The sequence below is a fragment of the Palaemon carinicauda genome, chromosome 1, assembly GCF_036898095.1.
Source record: "Palaemon carinicauda isolate YSFRI2023 chromosome 1, ASM3689809v2, whole genome shotgun sequence".
Lineage (NCBI taxonomy): Eukaryota > Metazoa > Arthropoda > Malacostraca > Decapoda > Palaemonidae > Palaemon > Palaemon carinicauda.
The window spans coordinates 288,617,210-288,630,365 of NC_090725.1; the positions used below are offsets into that span (position 1 = coordinate 288,617,210).

A 13,156-nucleotide genomic window follows, 5' to 3' on the forward strand; every position below is an offset into this window, starting at 1 on the left:
TATAGCAAATAATACTATTCCTGTTGGTTAGGACGGGTGGCTAACGTCCGTCAAACCGGCCGAGGTTTCTTGGAAAGAAAGCCGAGCCGACTCGGAAGGCTGACGTCTGAGGGCCGCCGTCAGCCTAACGGGTCGTGTGAACAGTTGCATTTAAATACACGTATGAAAGCTAGACGCCGGTTAACCGACGCCCAACCTGTCGGAAAGAAAACGGGTCGTGTGAATCGGCCTTATGTGGGTGAAGTTGTGATCACAGAAAGGTGTATGTGGGTTTACGAGCAAAATTTTCTATCTGCTCTAAGGTAAATACAGGATAAACGTCGAAATCAAAACAAACACTCATTCTTTACTGAAAATTCTTTCGGCATAGATGCTTGCAAAATACGAAGTTCCTATCCAATTTATGAAAAAGACTTCCGACTCAAAAAGTCTGTACTGAGCGTTCGGAATGGGAGTGAAGCAGGCTGGCAATATATTAGATGGGAGTTCGAAATCTGCACAAGCTCAATAATTTCTAGAAGTATCTGCAATCTCACCATCCTTGTGAGCTTGGAATAGGGTTTCGGGGGAGCATGAGTCATCAACAACCATTTTCTGGCCCTCCCTGGTCCTAGCCTGTTGGAGAAGGGGCTTTGGTGCTGAAAATACGTGTACGGTATATGGTCATCGAAGTTACTTTTTTAAGCTTTGAGCTAAAATATAGCTTGCTGATATTAACATGTTCGTTTAGCTGTTAAACGAATATGTTAATATCAGCAAGCTAAATAATTTTATGTTACTTTCATGTCTGTTTGTTCAGTTTGATTTTATGGTACGGTTTGAAGGATCATTACTTCAGTTTAAATATTCCAATACTTATTTCAATTACAATTATTTTACTTTATAATATACTGATGTCATTATTCCGTTATATTTACAGTAGGTTTGTGTGATAGACTTCATGTTAAATAAGACCTACAGCTCTTATTTATATATGAATTTTCTTGCGCCTGGATACAAAATCACAATTTCCATTATATCCAACTGATAAAAGATAATTCATATCTGCAACGTACGAATAAGACAAATAGTAACAATGCTTTCAACGCTCTGTATCAAGGAATTCTCAGACATCTAATCAGGCTTCACGTAACTTTTAATGACAATTTTAATGTATCTGTTTAGCATTCTACCAGTTGAACGAATTCCTTTTAGTCGAATCCATAGGTCAGGTCAGGTCAGGTCAGGCTGTTTTATAATAATTAAAGTGTTGTTCATATTGACTGGTGAAAGAAAGCTAGTGCCACAAGTAATTTTTTCTTATCAATGAGTCATGGAAAAAAAAGGGGGTGCATTCCTTAATATAACTAAATCAATAATATTAAAGGTTAGAAACGATTTCGACTTAATTTTTGCCTATTTGAGGTGAAAAACGCTATTCCTGTTTTAGTTGTCAGAATAGCCTACATAAGGATGCCCTTTAAATAATAAGTTGCCGTAAAAATCATAATTACTGCTGATACACTGAAACCATGATTATTTTCTTGTATCAAGCTCTGTAACTTTATAGGCCTATCATAGGCCCACTACACTACTACAGTAATATCACAAGTTAAAGACATTTCAACAAAACCTGGCTCAGAAATGTGTAGCAATTTTTTTTTTTTTTTTTTACTATAATCTTCAGTTCTATTGTGATGTTATCATTTTTGTGCCTCCAATTGTTTTACCCTAACCCTGTGCTTTTGTTTGCAGCTGTTAAATAAGTCGGGTAATCCTAGAATGACAGCTTGTTCCACAACACTTTTGAAGAAATCTAAGAAACTTTTCGAGAGAGCAAGTGGTACTCGCCTGGCGCAAATAGTTGAGATTTTGAAACCACAACAGTCACTACATAAAGCTCTGTTTCGCTACGTATTTAGGAGCTAATTCTATTGAATGCTTAAAAATCTTCGGAATTAACTCTAAATTATCTTGCATTACTAGGATATTCGATACGTGGAATTTTATTGAACACAGTGAATGCTATTCTACCAGTATCATTTTCGATGTTGAATACAGCCAATGTTTATTCCATGGGACTGAAGTAAAGACTCAATGTTGAATACTATCCGTGTTTATTCTACTGCAATTTAAAGTAGACTCAATATTGAATACAGTCAATGTTTATTCTAAAGTTATTTTAAAGTAATGACTCAATGTTAAATACCGTCAGTATTTATTCTATTTGATTTTAAGGTAATCTAAAGTTATTTTAAAGTAATGACTCAATGTTAAATATCGTCAGTATTTATTCTATTTGATTTTAAGGTAATCTAAACTTATTTTAAAGTAATGATTCAATGTTAAATACTGTCAGTATTTATTCTATTTGATTTTAAGGTAAACTCATCATTGAATACTGTCAATGTTTATTCTATGGTCTTTCAAAAACACTTAAGTAATCTGTCTATTTTTTTTTTTTTAGTAAAGCTGGCACTTTTATGTGGATAGGAAATGTAGTTATTGTAAGACCTCTGATGATACTGGTTTGAAATTCTCCATTTGTGCTTATTGATTTACTATACGCTATATATCAATGCAATTATCTGTGCCATAATAGTGTGTGTGTGTGTGTGTGTGTGTGTGTGTATATATATATATATATATATATATATATATATATATATATATATGACATCTATGTATATATGTAATGTGAATAACATACGCTAAAATAACTAATCGGAGTAATATATTGTTAGAATTATAATAGCTTAGTTCGTAAGTTTATAAGAGAGGTATGTAGGTATAGTACTAACAAAGCTGGATACAGTTTTAAGTTTTAAATTAATAATAACTTTAATATCTCCAAATCCTATATATGCAAAGTGACTCCCACAGAGCATGTACAAATCATATAACGGTTCTACAATGTATTTTCAAATGCTGACGGTTTTTTTTTTTTTCATTTATTTATTTATTATTATTATTCTTTTTTTTTTGCAATAACGTATCATCAGTTTATGTCTATTCGCCTATACTTATGGGGTCCTTTGACTGGCCAGACAGTACTACGTTGGATCCTTCTCTTTGGTTACGGTTCTTTCTCTTTGCCTACACATACGCCGAATAGTCTGGCCTATTCTTAACAGATTCTCCTCTGTCCTCACACACCTGACAACACTGAGGTTACTAAACAATTCTTCTTCGCTCAAGGGGTTAACTACTGCACTGTATTTGTTCTGTGGCTACTTTCCTCTTAGGAAGGGTAGAAGAGACTCTTTAGCTATGGTAAGCAGCTCTTCTAGGAGAAGGACACTCCAAAATCAAACCATTGTTCTCTAGTCTTGGGTAGTGCCATAGCCTCTGTACCATGGTCTTCCACTGTCTTGGGTTAGAGTTCTCTTGCTTGAGGGTACAATCAGGCACACTATTCTATTTAATTTCTCTTCCTCTTGTTTTGTTAAAGTTTTCATAGTTTATATAGGAAATATTTATTTTAATGTTACTCTTCTTAAAATATTTTATTTTTCCTTCTTTCCTTTCCTTACTGGGCTATTTTCCCTGTTGGGGCCCCTGGGCTTATAGCATTTTGCTTTTCCAACTAGGGTTGAAGCTTAGCAAATAATAATAATAATAATAATAATACTTGTCTTTTCTCTTATTGTTCATTAATACGAGGAAGGTGCCAAAGGCCTTTTCACATACAAGTATAAAGTAAAATTTCTATTTTCATCATCGGCACCATAAAAAATCTCCTCTTCCATCCACTTTATATAAATTTTCTTGAACTGAGTTCAACTTCATTTCGTCATAATGCGCCCGAAGTTAAAAACACCATACATTAACGTGTCACAATATTGGTGAAACATAAGTTGTTTATTCAAGCAATTGGAAAAGAAGAGGAAATTCTGCATTTACTCAAGAGTAATATATATTAGATTAACTTCTAACCTAACTATGCTCTTACATATTATGCTATATAATCAAATCTTTTATATAGTAATGACAATTCTATAAAAATTAAATTTCTTATTACATAACCTTGTAAATAAATAAAAATAAAAAAATATTATGTTGATAGTTCGTTTAATCTAAGCCATTTTAGCTTTAAGGAAAGAAAAGTTTTCCTCTTACATATTACGCTGAAAATCTAATCCTTTATACAGTAATGGCAATTCTATACAAAATTTAATTCTTAATTACATAGCCATGTAAATAAATAAAAAAAAAATCTTACAAGATAGTTCGTTTAATCAAAGTCATTTTAGCTTTTAGAGAAAGAAATGTTTATAAACAGTCTATGTTTCGAAAAGTTTGACAACAATAGTGTTCGGTTTCCTTCACCCTGGAAAGGTCTGAGATACATTGCATGTAAAAAAAGCTGACATTAGAAAGATTAAGAGCATTCAAACGCTGTTCACTTTAAGGAATCTCAGACTAAAAGGTTGTTGTCAAGTGTACTAAAATACTTAAGTAAAAATAAAAGTATTTTTGAAAAATAATTTTCCAGTAGCGATTAAGGGATACGGACACCGACATCAGCTGATTCTGACTTATTCTGAATGATGCCATACTCGTGTGCCATCTCCACATTAGTGGTTTGTGGCGGAGAAAAAGATAAATAACTGAAAACGTGGAAAAACAAACTGATTAGGTGCAGCATGACTTGAAATCATGGCCAAGTTGTCACAGTGAATAGCCACTTGTTGTTTTTTATAACTTAGAGTGACTGGAGATAATAAACCAAAAACCACATCTACTGTATATGGTGGGGCGTAAATGCTTAGATACTGGGGTACTTTGCGGTAATATGCGATTATGTCCGGAACAAAGACCTTTGTGTGCCATGCAAAACCAAGCATGAAAGTCCATAATAGCCAAGACTAGCCTACCAATTAACCCTTGAAATAGGGTGGTCCAATTCTAACAAATTAATGTAGGCTAGGACTTAACCGTGAATAGGCAGAGTGTATTTTATCCATTTCAAAATAGACAAAAAATAGATCCGTTATACCTATCAGAAGCCGTTTTTTCCTTTTCATTGAGAGTTCTACACTGTGTCACCTTATCCCAATAGTATACAGGAATTTTCGTCATAAGGAACGAAATAGACTACCCTATTTGGACCAGTTCCTTTGGTTTAGGTGAGGTTTTATTTTGCAGTGGAAGCTACAAAGATTAACCATGACTGAACAGTCACAAGCGCGGTTTACTTCTCATGAGAACATATCTCAAGATGTGATCCGAAGACTTGGCGAAGAAGACCCACTTACTGATTCACCTCCGTCACTTTCTCGGGAGACTGGAAGTAAGTATTTTGATTTGAATATTTTGACTTTATTAGTTGTTTAACAAATAAAATAACTAGTAACAATACCCATGGTAATGTGGTAGCAATTATAAATTGATAATGATCAATATTTATGTTGCTATAATACAGCCCTTTTTAAACTAACCTATTGAAGATAATTCCTAGTTAAATACAGTATTTTACATGTTTAGAGGGACAGAAAGCTCCGCTCATTTGATATAGACTACATGATCTTTCTTGAAAGAGATTCTATACCAGTTTTTTGATTTATTAGAAAAAATAGCATGTATTGATAAGCCCTTGACCTATGGTGTCTTCTGTCCTCTAACTCTCATTCAACCTCTTACATTGGTCTTAATGCCAACCCTCATATACATAAGACACATTAACTCTCATTGTATTTGTAATCATTATAAACTACAGAGCAATAATTCAAAATATTCATGTAACCAGGGAAGTATAAAAAGACTGCAGTAATCCTAAATTAATTGCCAACACCACTTTGTAACTATAACATCTTATGCTTCCAATAGCACTAATCAAACAGCTTGAATCAACTTTAAAAATCATGAACACCTTCAAGACTACTGTATCACTTGACGCTAAATTTCGTTGTGGTCTTTCACTAAATAACTGCTTTCCGTATCTTTTGATACATATCCGGTATATTTCATCACATATACCACATAAACCATATATTTACTTTGCTGATTGCTTACCTCTGCGTGTTTTATGCATTTTGAAATTATTGTCGAAGCAATTCACTATTTTGCACAGACTCTTATATGAAATAATTATGGGTGGACCCCAGTGGAAATTTCTTAGAATTTTTCAGGACAGAGCAAGAAAAGAAATTAGTGAATTGCACAAACAGAAATGGTTTAAAATGCATAACCCACAACATAAGTGCAGTAATCAGAAAAATACAATACTGTACATGGTTTAAAAGTATAATCAGTATTAAAAGAAAAACATTTTAAGAACAATGAAATTCACAAGATATAATAGGAGGATTCTAACCTAACCTTACCTTAATTAACCTAAATTAGGGTGCCAAGTCGTAACTAACAGAGAAGGGTTTTGTTCCCCAAGGAATCCTATTCAAACCTTACCTTCAGTCCCCTAAATCTTAAATTTAAATTACTGTACAGAACAATATCCCCACCAAACATTATACGGAGGGTTCAAACTGGCAAGAGAGCACGCGACTGCTTGTGGCTAAAGTTAATGGTGATTAGCCTTGCTGACTGTTAGGGGATTCCCCGCACCAACCGTCCATACTTATAACTACTGTAAATGGTATCCGTAGTTATGAGCTAAAGGATTATGTTAAATTTACTGTCTGCAATATGTTCATTCCTTCCTTTTACCCATGTAACAATGTGATGTGCAGTCTTATAGTTTAGTTGTTCTTATATAGATGAAGGACACTGAAGTTTGTTTTTATGAGAAAACAAACTATCATCTTAAAATCAGTTATTAAAGCTTGACAATAAGGGGTTTCTCATTCCAAATACGTATGCCCTTTCCATAAATATGACAAATCTATAGTTACTGTATTGTTCTTTGTATTTTTCCTAAATATGCACATTTGAGTCCTTTACGTAGGAGAGAAAATCAGCGAGGTTGAGGTACACAAGCAGTTTACCTTTTATAAATAAAGAGGTGTAAACAGGTGGCCGATAGTTACCGACCGGGAGCGGGGCCTCCCTTGGTCACTGAGTCCTCACTTTGATTGCAGCAAGGAATTTCTAAGGGGTAGATGATAAAAGGAAAGCATGAATAAAGGACTCGTGTTTGTATAGTTAGAAAAATATAATAAAAATTATCTCTAAATTTGTCATTTGTTCCTGCACAAATACAAACTCTCATCCATTACATAGGAGACTCGTCTTTGGGTGGGAGGAAGTTCTTATTCCACCTGGCTGGGTATTTATTCATTCTGGGCTACCAAAACTCAAACCCTTGTGAGTGGTGCAGAGTTAAAGTTCTTTATACCTCACGCACCAGCAGTGGCTTCATCTTGCAGTCACCGCTAGCATTAGCACACAAGGCTAGAGTCAATCTATTCTTCATGGATTTATGGCCCAGCAGTTTCCTTTCTTCTGCCATGATGAATGACCAGTTTCCTCGCAGCTGAAGACTTGTTAGATGATGTAACCTTCTGCAGCAACAAGTGAGGCTAAACGTTCGACATACTCCTCCGCGGCTTTCACGTCGGAATTCGCAGCTTCCCCAAGCCTCACAACCGTGTGGATCCCAGTTCGCTTCTTAAAGTTATCGAACCAGCCACGACCAGCTTTGAATGTCTCCACTGATGTTGATGTCTCCCTACTGTCAGCTGCTTTGCTTGGTTTAAAGTCTTTTCACAGATGATTGTCTCAGTCACGCTATCTCCCGCCAGCTGCTTTTCTTTGACCCACAACAACGGAAGCTTTTCCATCTCGTCATTTACATCAGTCCGTAACTTCAACAGGATGGTAGGCCTTTGAAAGGCTTTGTGCTCTTAATATTATCCTTTTGTTTGAATGATGGTACATATCGTCGATCTACACCTCTCGTAATGGCAGGCCAACTTACTCGTGCGGACACTACGCTCATGTTTTTCAATGATTTCACGCTTCACTTCTATCGCCATCATGTGCATTTTCTTATCATTGCTAATTTGTTCCGTAACTGAAATACAAACCACGCTATTTACATGGGGTAATTACTTCGGCGTAGCTGAATGACGAGCCATAAGAGTTTTAACGAGGGTCTACTACCCCGCCGGTAGTTAGCGGGGCTAGGGAGGGGTAGCTAGCTACCACCCCCCCCCCCCACACACCGGTGAATACTCCACTTTACTTTTGGCTCAGGAAGAGAACAGACCTGTCTGTGCTCTCCCTCGTTGACTGCCATAATTAATCTGTTTTTGCTTTTTCTCTTTCGCAGTGTGCTTGAAGTTGGCCTCTACTGATAATGCGTACTTGCCCTGGACTTCCCGGCCGCCCTTGTGGGACCTTTATGTCGGCGGTCGACACTGATCCCCACACCTTGTGTCCTCACTGTAGGGGCCAACGGTGTGATAGTGGTAATATATGTATTGAATGTAGGGAGTGGTCTACCTCCCAGTGGGAGAGGTTTGCCCGGCGCCGTAAGAAGAAGGCCAAAAGGGATCTTTCTTCTTCAGAGGCTTCTCTGAAGAGAGAAAATTCCAGGACTACTTCTTCCGTTGCGCTTTCCTCCTCCGAAGCTCCCCCTCGAGCGGTCTCTTCCGAGAGGCCGGCGAGTGGTAGCGTAGACCGCTGTGCTGTTGACCGATCCTGGGGTGCGGGAGAGGTAGTTGCCTCCCATAGCGAGGCAGCTGCCCCTCCTCCCCCGGAGGAGGATTTTATGTCTAATAATGATTTGTTGCAGCTTTGGGCTTCCTTGGGGCTGCAGGGTTCGCCCTCCAAAGAAGCCCTGTTTGACATGATCAAAGTGGGTGCAGCCGTCAAACAATCGCCAACTACAGTGGAGATAGATCCTCTGTCTGTGGTTGACGTTGTGGTGATGGAGACATCCCGTGGGTCTAGCCAAACCCCCGTTCCTGTGGCTGAGGTAGCTGACGGCTTAGATTCTCCCTCCAAACATCCTTCGAGGGAGGATCTAAGTCCCACGGTCTCTCCTGCCGGTGATTCTCCCCCTCGGGGGAGTTCACTTACAGAGACTCCTCTTCGGAGGCCCATCGATGGTCAGCTTGCTGATCCCACAGCCCCTCGTGGGCGTATAAGGCGGAAGGCTCGTCCTCCCCTTCGCCGTAGAGGCCTTCCTTCCCCTTACAAGGGGGTTAGGAGGCGCCTCTTCGGCTTGTCGTCACCACAGTGCTCTGCGGAGGAGACGACTCGCCTTTCACCAGTTCTGCCAGCTACCAACCTAGACCTCTCCGGGGATCGTTCGCGATCACCTTCGGATGATGGTCGTCCTTCGGGACATAATGACCAGTCTGCGCAAGTCTCCGGGCCCTTTGGGGCTGAAGGGTCTTGAGTGCAAAACCGCGCCTCTTGCCCTCAAGCGCCAGGTTCCTCCTGTGCGCTCTCCTGATGCTGTCGCTGCTGTGCCTGCCGCTGTTCCTGACTTAGCGCCACGGCGCTCACCCTCAGGCGTTCGCGCCACCGTTCCTGCTACGAGCCAGGGTCCCCCTGCGCGCCCACGCCCTTCGGCGCCCCGGCGCCCTCCAGCAGTCCCTGACATAGCGCGCTAGCGCTCACCTGCGCATACGCGCCCACCAGCAGTTCCTGATACGGCACTCCAGCACTCACCTGCGCATACGCGCCCAGCGGCCACCTGCGCTCACGCGCCCACCAGCGCCCCAGCATCCACCAGTTCCTGCATCATCGCCCGCAGTCCAGGAGGCCCCTCCGCTGGCGCACAGGCGCCCACAGGATCCTCCGGACTCGTCGCACCCGTCTGGGGAGATGCGCGATACGCGCCCACGCGCGGTTCCAGCTCCAGCGCTCACCAACGCGCTACGACATCGAAGTGCGTTGCCCAGGAGGCTCCCAAGTTAGCGCACGGGCGCTCACGGCCGCCTCTGGGCTCTCCCTCCAGACTGCGCGAGCTTGCATATGATGCAACCGCGCACGACGCTCCGGTTACGCGCCCTGTTCCTGCCACACGCCCCGTTCCTGTCTTCAAGGCGCCCAAGGTAACCCTCCAGCGCACACCTGAGCGCCCTCATCCAACCGCGCGTCCTGCGCGGCCGCCGCAGCAATGCACCCCGGTGCGACCGCATCCTGATGCGTGCCATGCGCGCCCACGATCGCCAGCGTGCCCACAGGCGAGCATGCCGGTCCTATCAGACCAGCGCCAACCTCCGCGCCAACGTGCCATCCCGGCCGCTCGCGACCCTGCTCCAGCGCTCACGCGCCCTCGCCTGGTTCTTCCGGACACGCGCTCAGGTGCCCCCGTTATCTCGCGCCCTCCAGGGCCGCATCAGGTCGCTGCGCGCCCGCGCGTTCGGCCGCCGCCCAGGCCGGCTCCTGCGCGCCACACGCCCTCACCATCGCCTACGCGCTCTCGCGACCACGCGCCCGCTCCAGCTGCTGCGCGCTCACACGCCCGCTCTATCACCAGCACGCCATCGCTCCCTCGCTCCTGTATCCTCGCCTGAGCCCCCGCCCACGCAGATGCGCGCGCGCGCAAGACATTCCAGTATCGCGCGACCCTGACCAGGGCCCGGCACACGAGCCCCAGCGCGAGCACCGCCAGGCGGACAGTTCTTCGTCTCGTTCCCCTCCCCGTAAGCGCAGACCAGCGCGCTCGCCGGAGGAGGGGCGCTTCCCGGACAGGTCTAAGGACTCGTCCCTTTCGGCCCCACAGGCGAACCCTCGTTTGTCGACTCCTCCTAGGGATCCCTCGATCCCCTTCCCTCTAGAGGGGGTGTCTGACAGCGCGACTATCAGCCAGCAGCCCTGGTTCGGCACCCTAGTCAGAGCCCTTGTGCAGGCGATCAAGTCTGCCCTCTCTGACTCGGGCTCCTTCTCCCCCCCAGACCTTCTCTCCCTCCCCTGCGGAGGAGGATTACCCTTCCTCAGGAGAGTCGGATGAGCCGGACCATTCCCCCATCGCACCAATGGCGGAAGCTCCGCCTCTCCCTGAGAGGTCGTCTCGTCCAGAGGTGGAGAAGAGCCTGCCCCCTTCGCTGCTCGAGTCCTGTATCCCGCCCAGGAGGGAGCCTAAGGACTCTAAGACGATTCCCAAATCGTCAGCAAGGATCAGGCAGGAACCGTCTAGAGCCGTCGAGGATGTCCACGTGACCCCCAGGAAGAGCCACTGGGGACGGGAGACTTCGCTGCCAGTCCTTCGGGAGGAGAGCACCAGGAGTCAGAACACGCTTTCTGGCAAGTCCTGACCCTCATGAGGAACCTCAATGGGATCCCGGACCCTGAGGTTCCACCTCGCGAAGGTAAGGACACGGTCCTGGACCGCGTCTATGGCACCCAGAAACCCTCTAGGGCCAGTGCAGCTTTGCCCTGGTCTCAGGGGATGAAGAGTGCCAGGGACAAGGTCGAGGGCCAGCTCTTTCTGCTCGCCTCCTCCAGCAGATCGAGTGTTGTAACAAGCTCCTCCCTCCTCCTCGAGTCCATCAGAGGAGGTACTTCGAGATCCTTGAGGAGTCTTGTCTGAGTCTTCCCTTACACCACTCTGTGGAAGAACTCACAGGGGGAGACCCTCTTGAGAGACTCTCCAACCGGCACGTGTCCTTCTCAGCCGCTGAGATCCTAAGCCAGGGGAAGGTCACCAAGTGTGCCATGCAGGCAACTTCGTGGCTCGACATCTGGCTGGGGTCTCTGGGCATCCTGGTGCGGTCCGAGGACCTCTCCAAAGAAAGCACCAGGAAAGCGCTGGAGACTTTCCTACTCTCGGGCACACGGACCATTGAGTTTCTGGCCCACCAAGTCTCGAGCTTGTGGGCCAATACGATCCTCAAGCGTCGGGACGCTGTGGCCGAGAGGTTCCATCATAAGGTCCCCAGTGCAGAGGCTAGCAGGCTCAGACACTCTTCCGTCCTCGGTAAGAGCCTGTTTGAGCCTAAGGACGTGGAGCTCACCGCTGAGAGGTGGAGGAAATTCAACCAGGACTCCCTCATCCACAGGGCCCTGGCATCGAGGCCCTACAAACCTCCAGCGGTTCAGCAGCCCCGTCCAGCTAAGGACACAAAGAAGACGACCACAGCGAAGCCCAAGGTGTCTAAGCCCTTTCCTGCCAAGAGCAGAAGGAGCAAGAAGTCCTCCAGGGGAGGCAAAAACCCTAGAGGTAACAGCCGAGGCCGGAAACGCTAGGGTTGGCAATCCCCCTGCATGTCCACCAGTGGGGGGATGCCTACAGAGTTGCGCGACAAGGTGGCAGCAACTCGGGGCGGATGCCTGGACGATCTCCGTGATAACTCTAGGTTATCGCGTCCCGTTCACGACATCTCCACCTCCCCTGACAGCGAATCCAGTGCCGCTGAACTCCTATGGCATGGGATCGGCAAAGGGGTTAGCCCTTCGGGCGAAAGTCGAGACCATGCTCAAGAAGGATGCTCTCCAGGAGGTCGACGACGGCTCCCCAGGCTTCTTCAGTCGACTCTTTCTTGTAAAGAAGGCGTCTGGAGGCTGGAGACCGGTCGTCGACCTCTCGGCCCTGAACAAGTTTGTCAAGCAAACTTCGTTCAGCATGGAGACAGCAACTCGGGGCAGATGCCTGGACGATCTCCGTGATAACTCTAGGTTATCGCGTCCCGTTCACGACATCTCCACCTCCCCTGACAGCGAATCCAGTGCCGCTGAACTCCTATGGCATGGGATCGGCAAAAGGGTTAGCCCTTCGTGCGGAAGTCGAGACCATGCTCAAGAAGGATGCTCTCCGGGAGGTCGACGACGGCCCCCCAGGCTTCTTCAGTCGACTCTTTCTTGTAAAGAAGGCGTCTGGAGGCTGGAGACCGGTCGTCGACCTCTCGGCCCTGAACAAGTTTGTCAAGCAAACTTCGTTCAGCATGGAGACAGCAACTCGGGGCAGATGCCTGGACGATCTCCGTGATAACTCTAGGTTATCGCGTCCCGTTCACGACATCTCCACCTCCCCTGACAGCGAATCCAGTGCCGCTGAACTCCTATGGCATGGGATCGGCAAAGGGGTTAGCCCTTCGGGCGGAAGTCTAGACCATGCTCAAGAAGGATGCTCTCCAGGAGGTCGACGACGGCTCCCCAGGCTTCTTCAGTCGACTCTTTCTTGTAAAGAAGGCGTCTGGAGGCTGGAGACCGGTCGACGACCTCTCGGCCCTGAATAAGTTTGTCAAGCAAACTTCGTTCAGCATGGAGACAGCAGAGATGGTCAGACTTGCAGTGAGACCACAAGACTTCATGTGCGCACTGG

The 13,156-nt window shown here is 45.2% G+C and overlaps 1 protein-coding gene across 2 annotated transcripts in view; it reads left to right on the forward strand.

Moving 5' to 3' along the window:
- The first annotated feature begins 4,383 nt into the window (after positions 1-4,383).
- LOC137657611 (putative inorganic phosphate cotransporter) overlaps positions 4,384-13,156 on the forward strand; it is a 90,036-nt gene continuing 81,263 nt past the window's right edge. The window contains exons 1-2 of one of the 2 annotated variants that reach the window (XM_068391980.1): positions 4,384-4,655; positions 5,128-5,272. In XM_068391980.1, coding sequence (XP_068248081.1) covers positions 5,149-5,272 — 124 coding nt within the window. In that variant the 5' untranslated portion in view covers positions 4,384-4,655; positions 5,128-5,148. Of the gene's footprint in view, positions 5,273-13,156 lie in introns of both variants that reach the window. The other variant, XM_068391974.1, reaches the window with a different exon arrangement.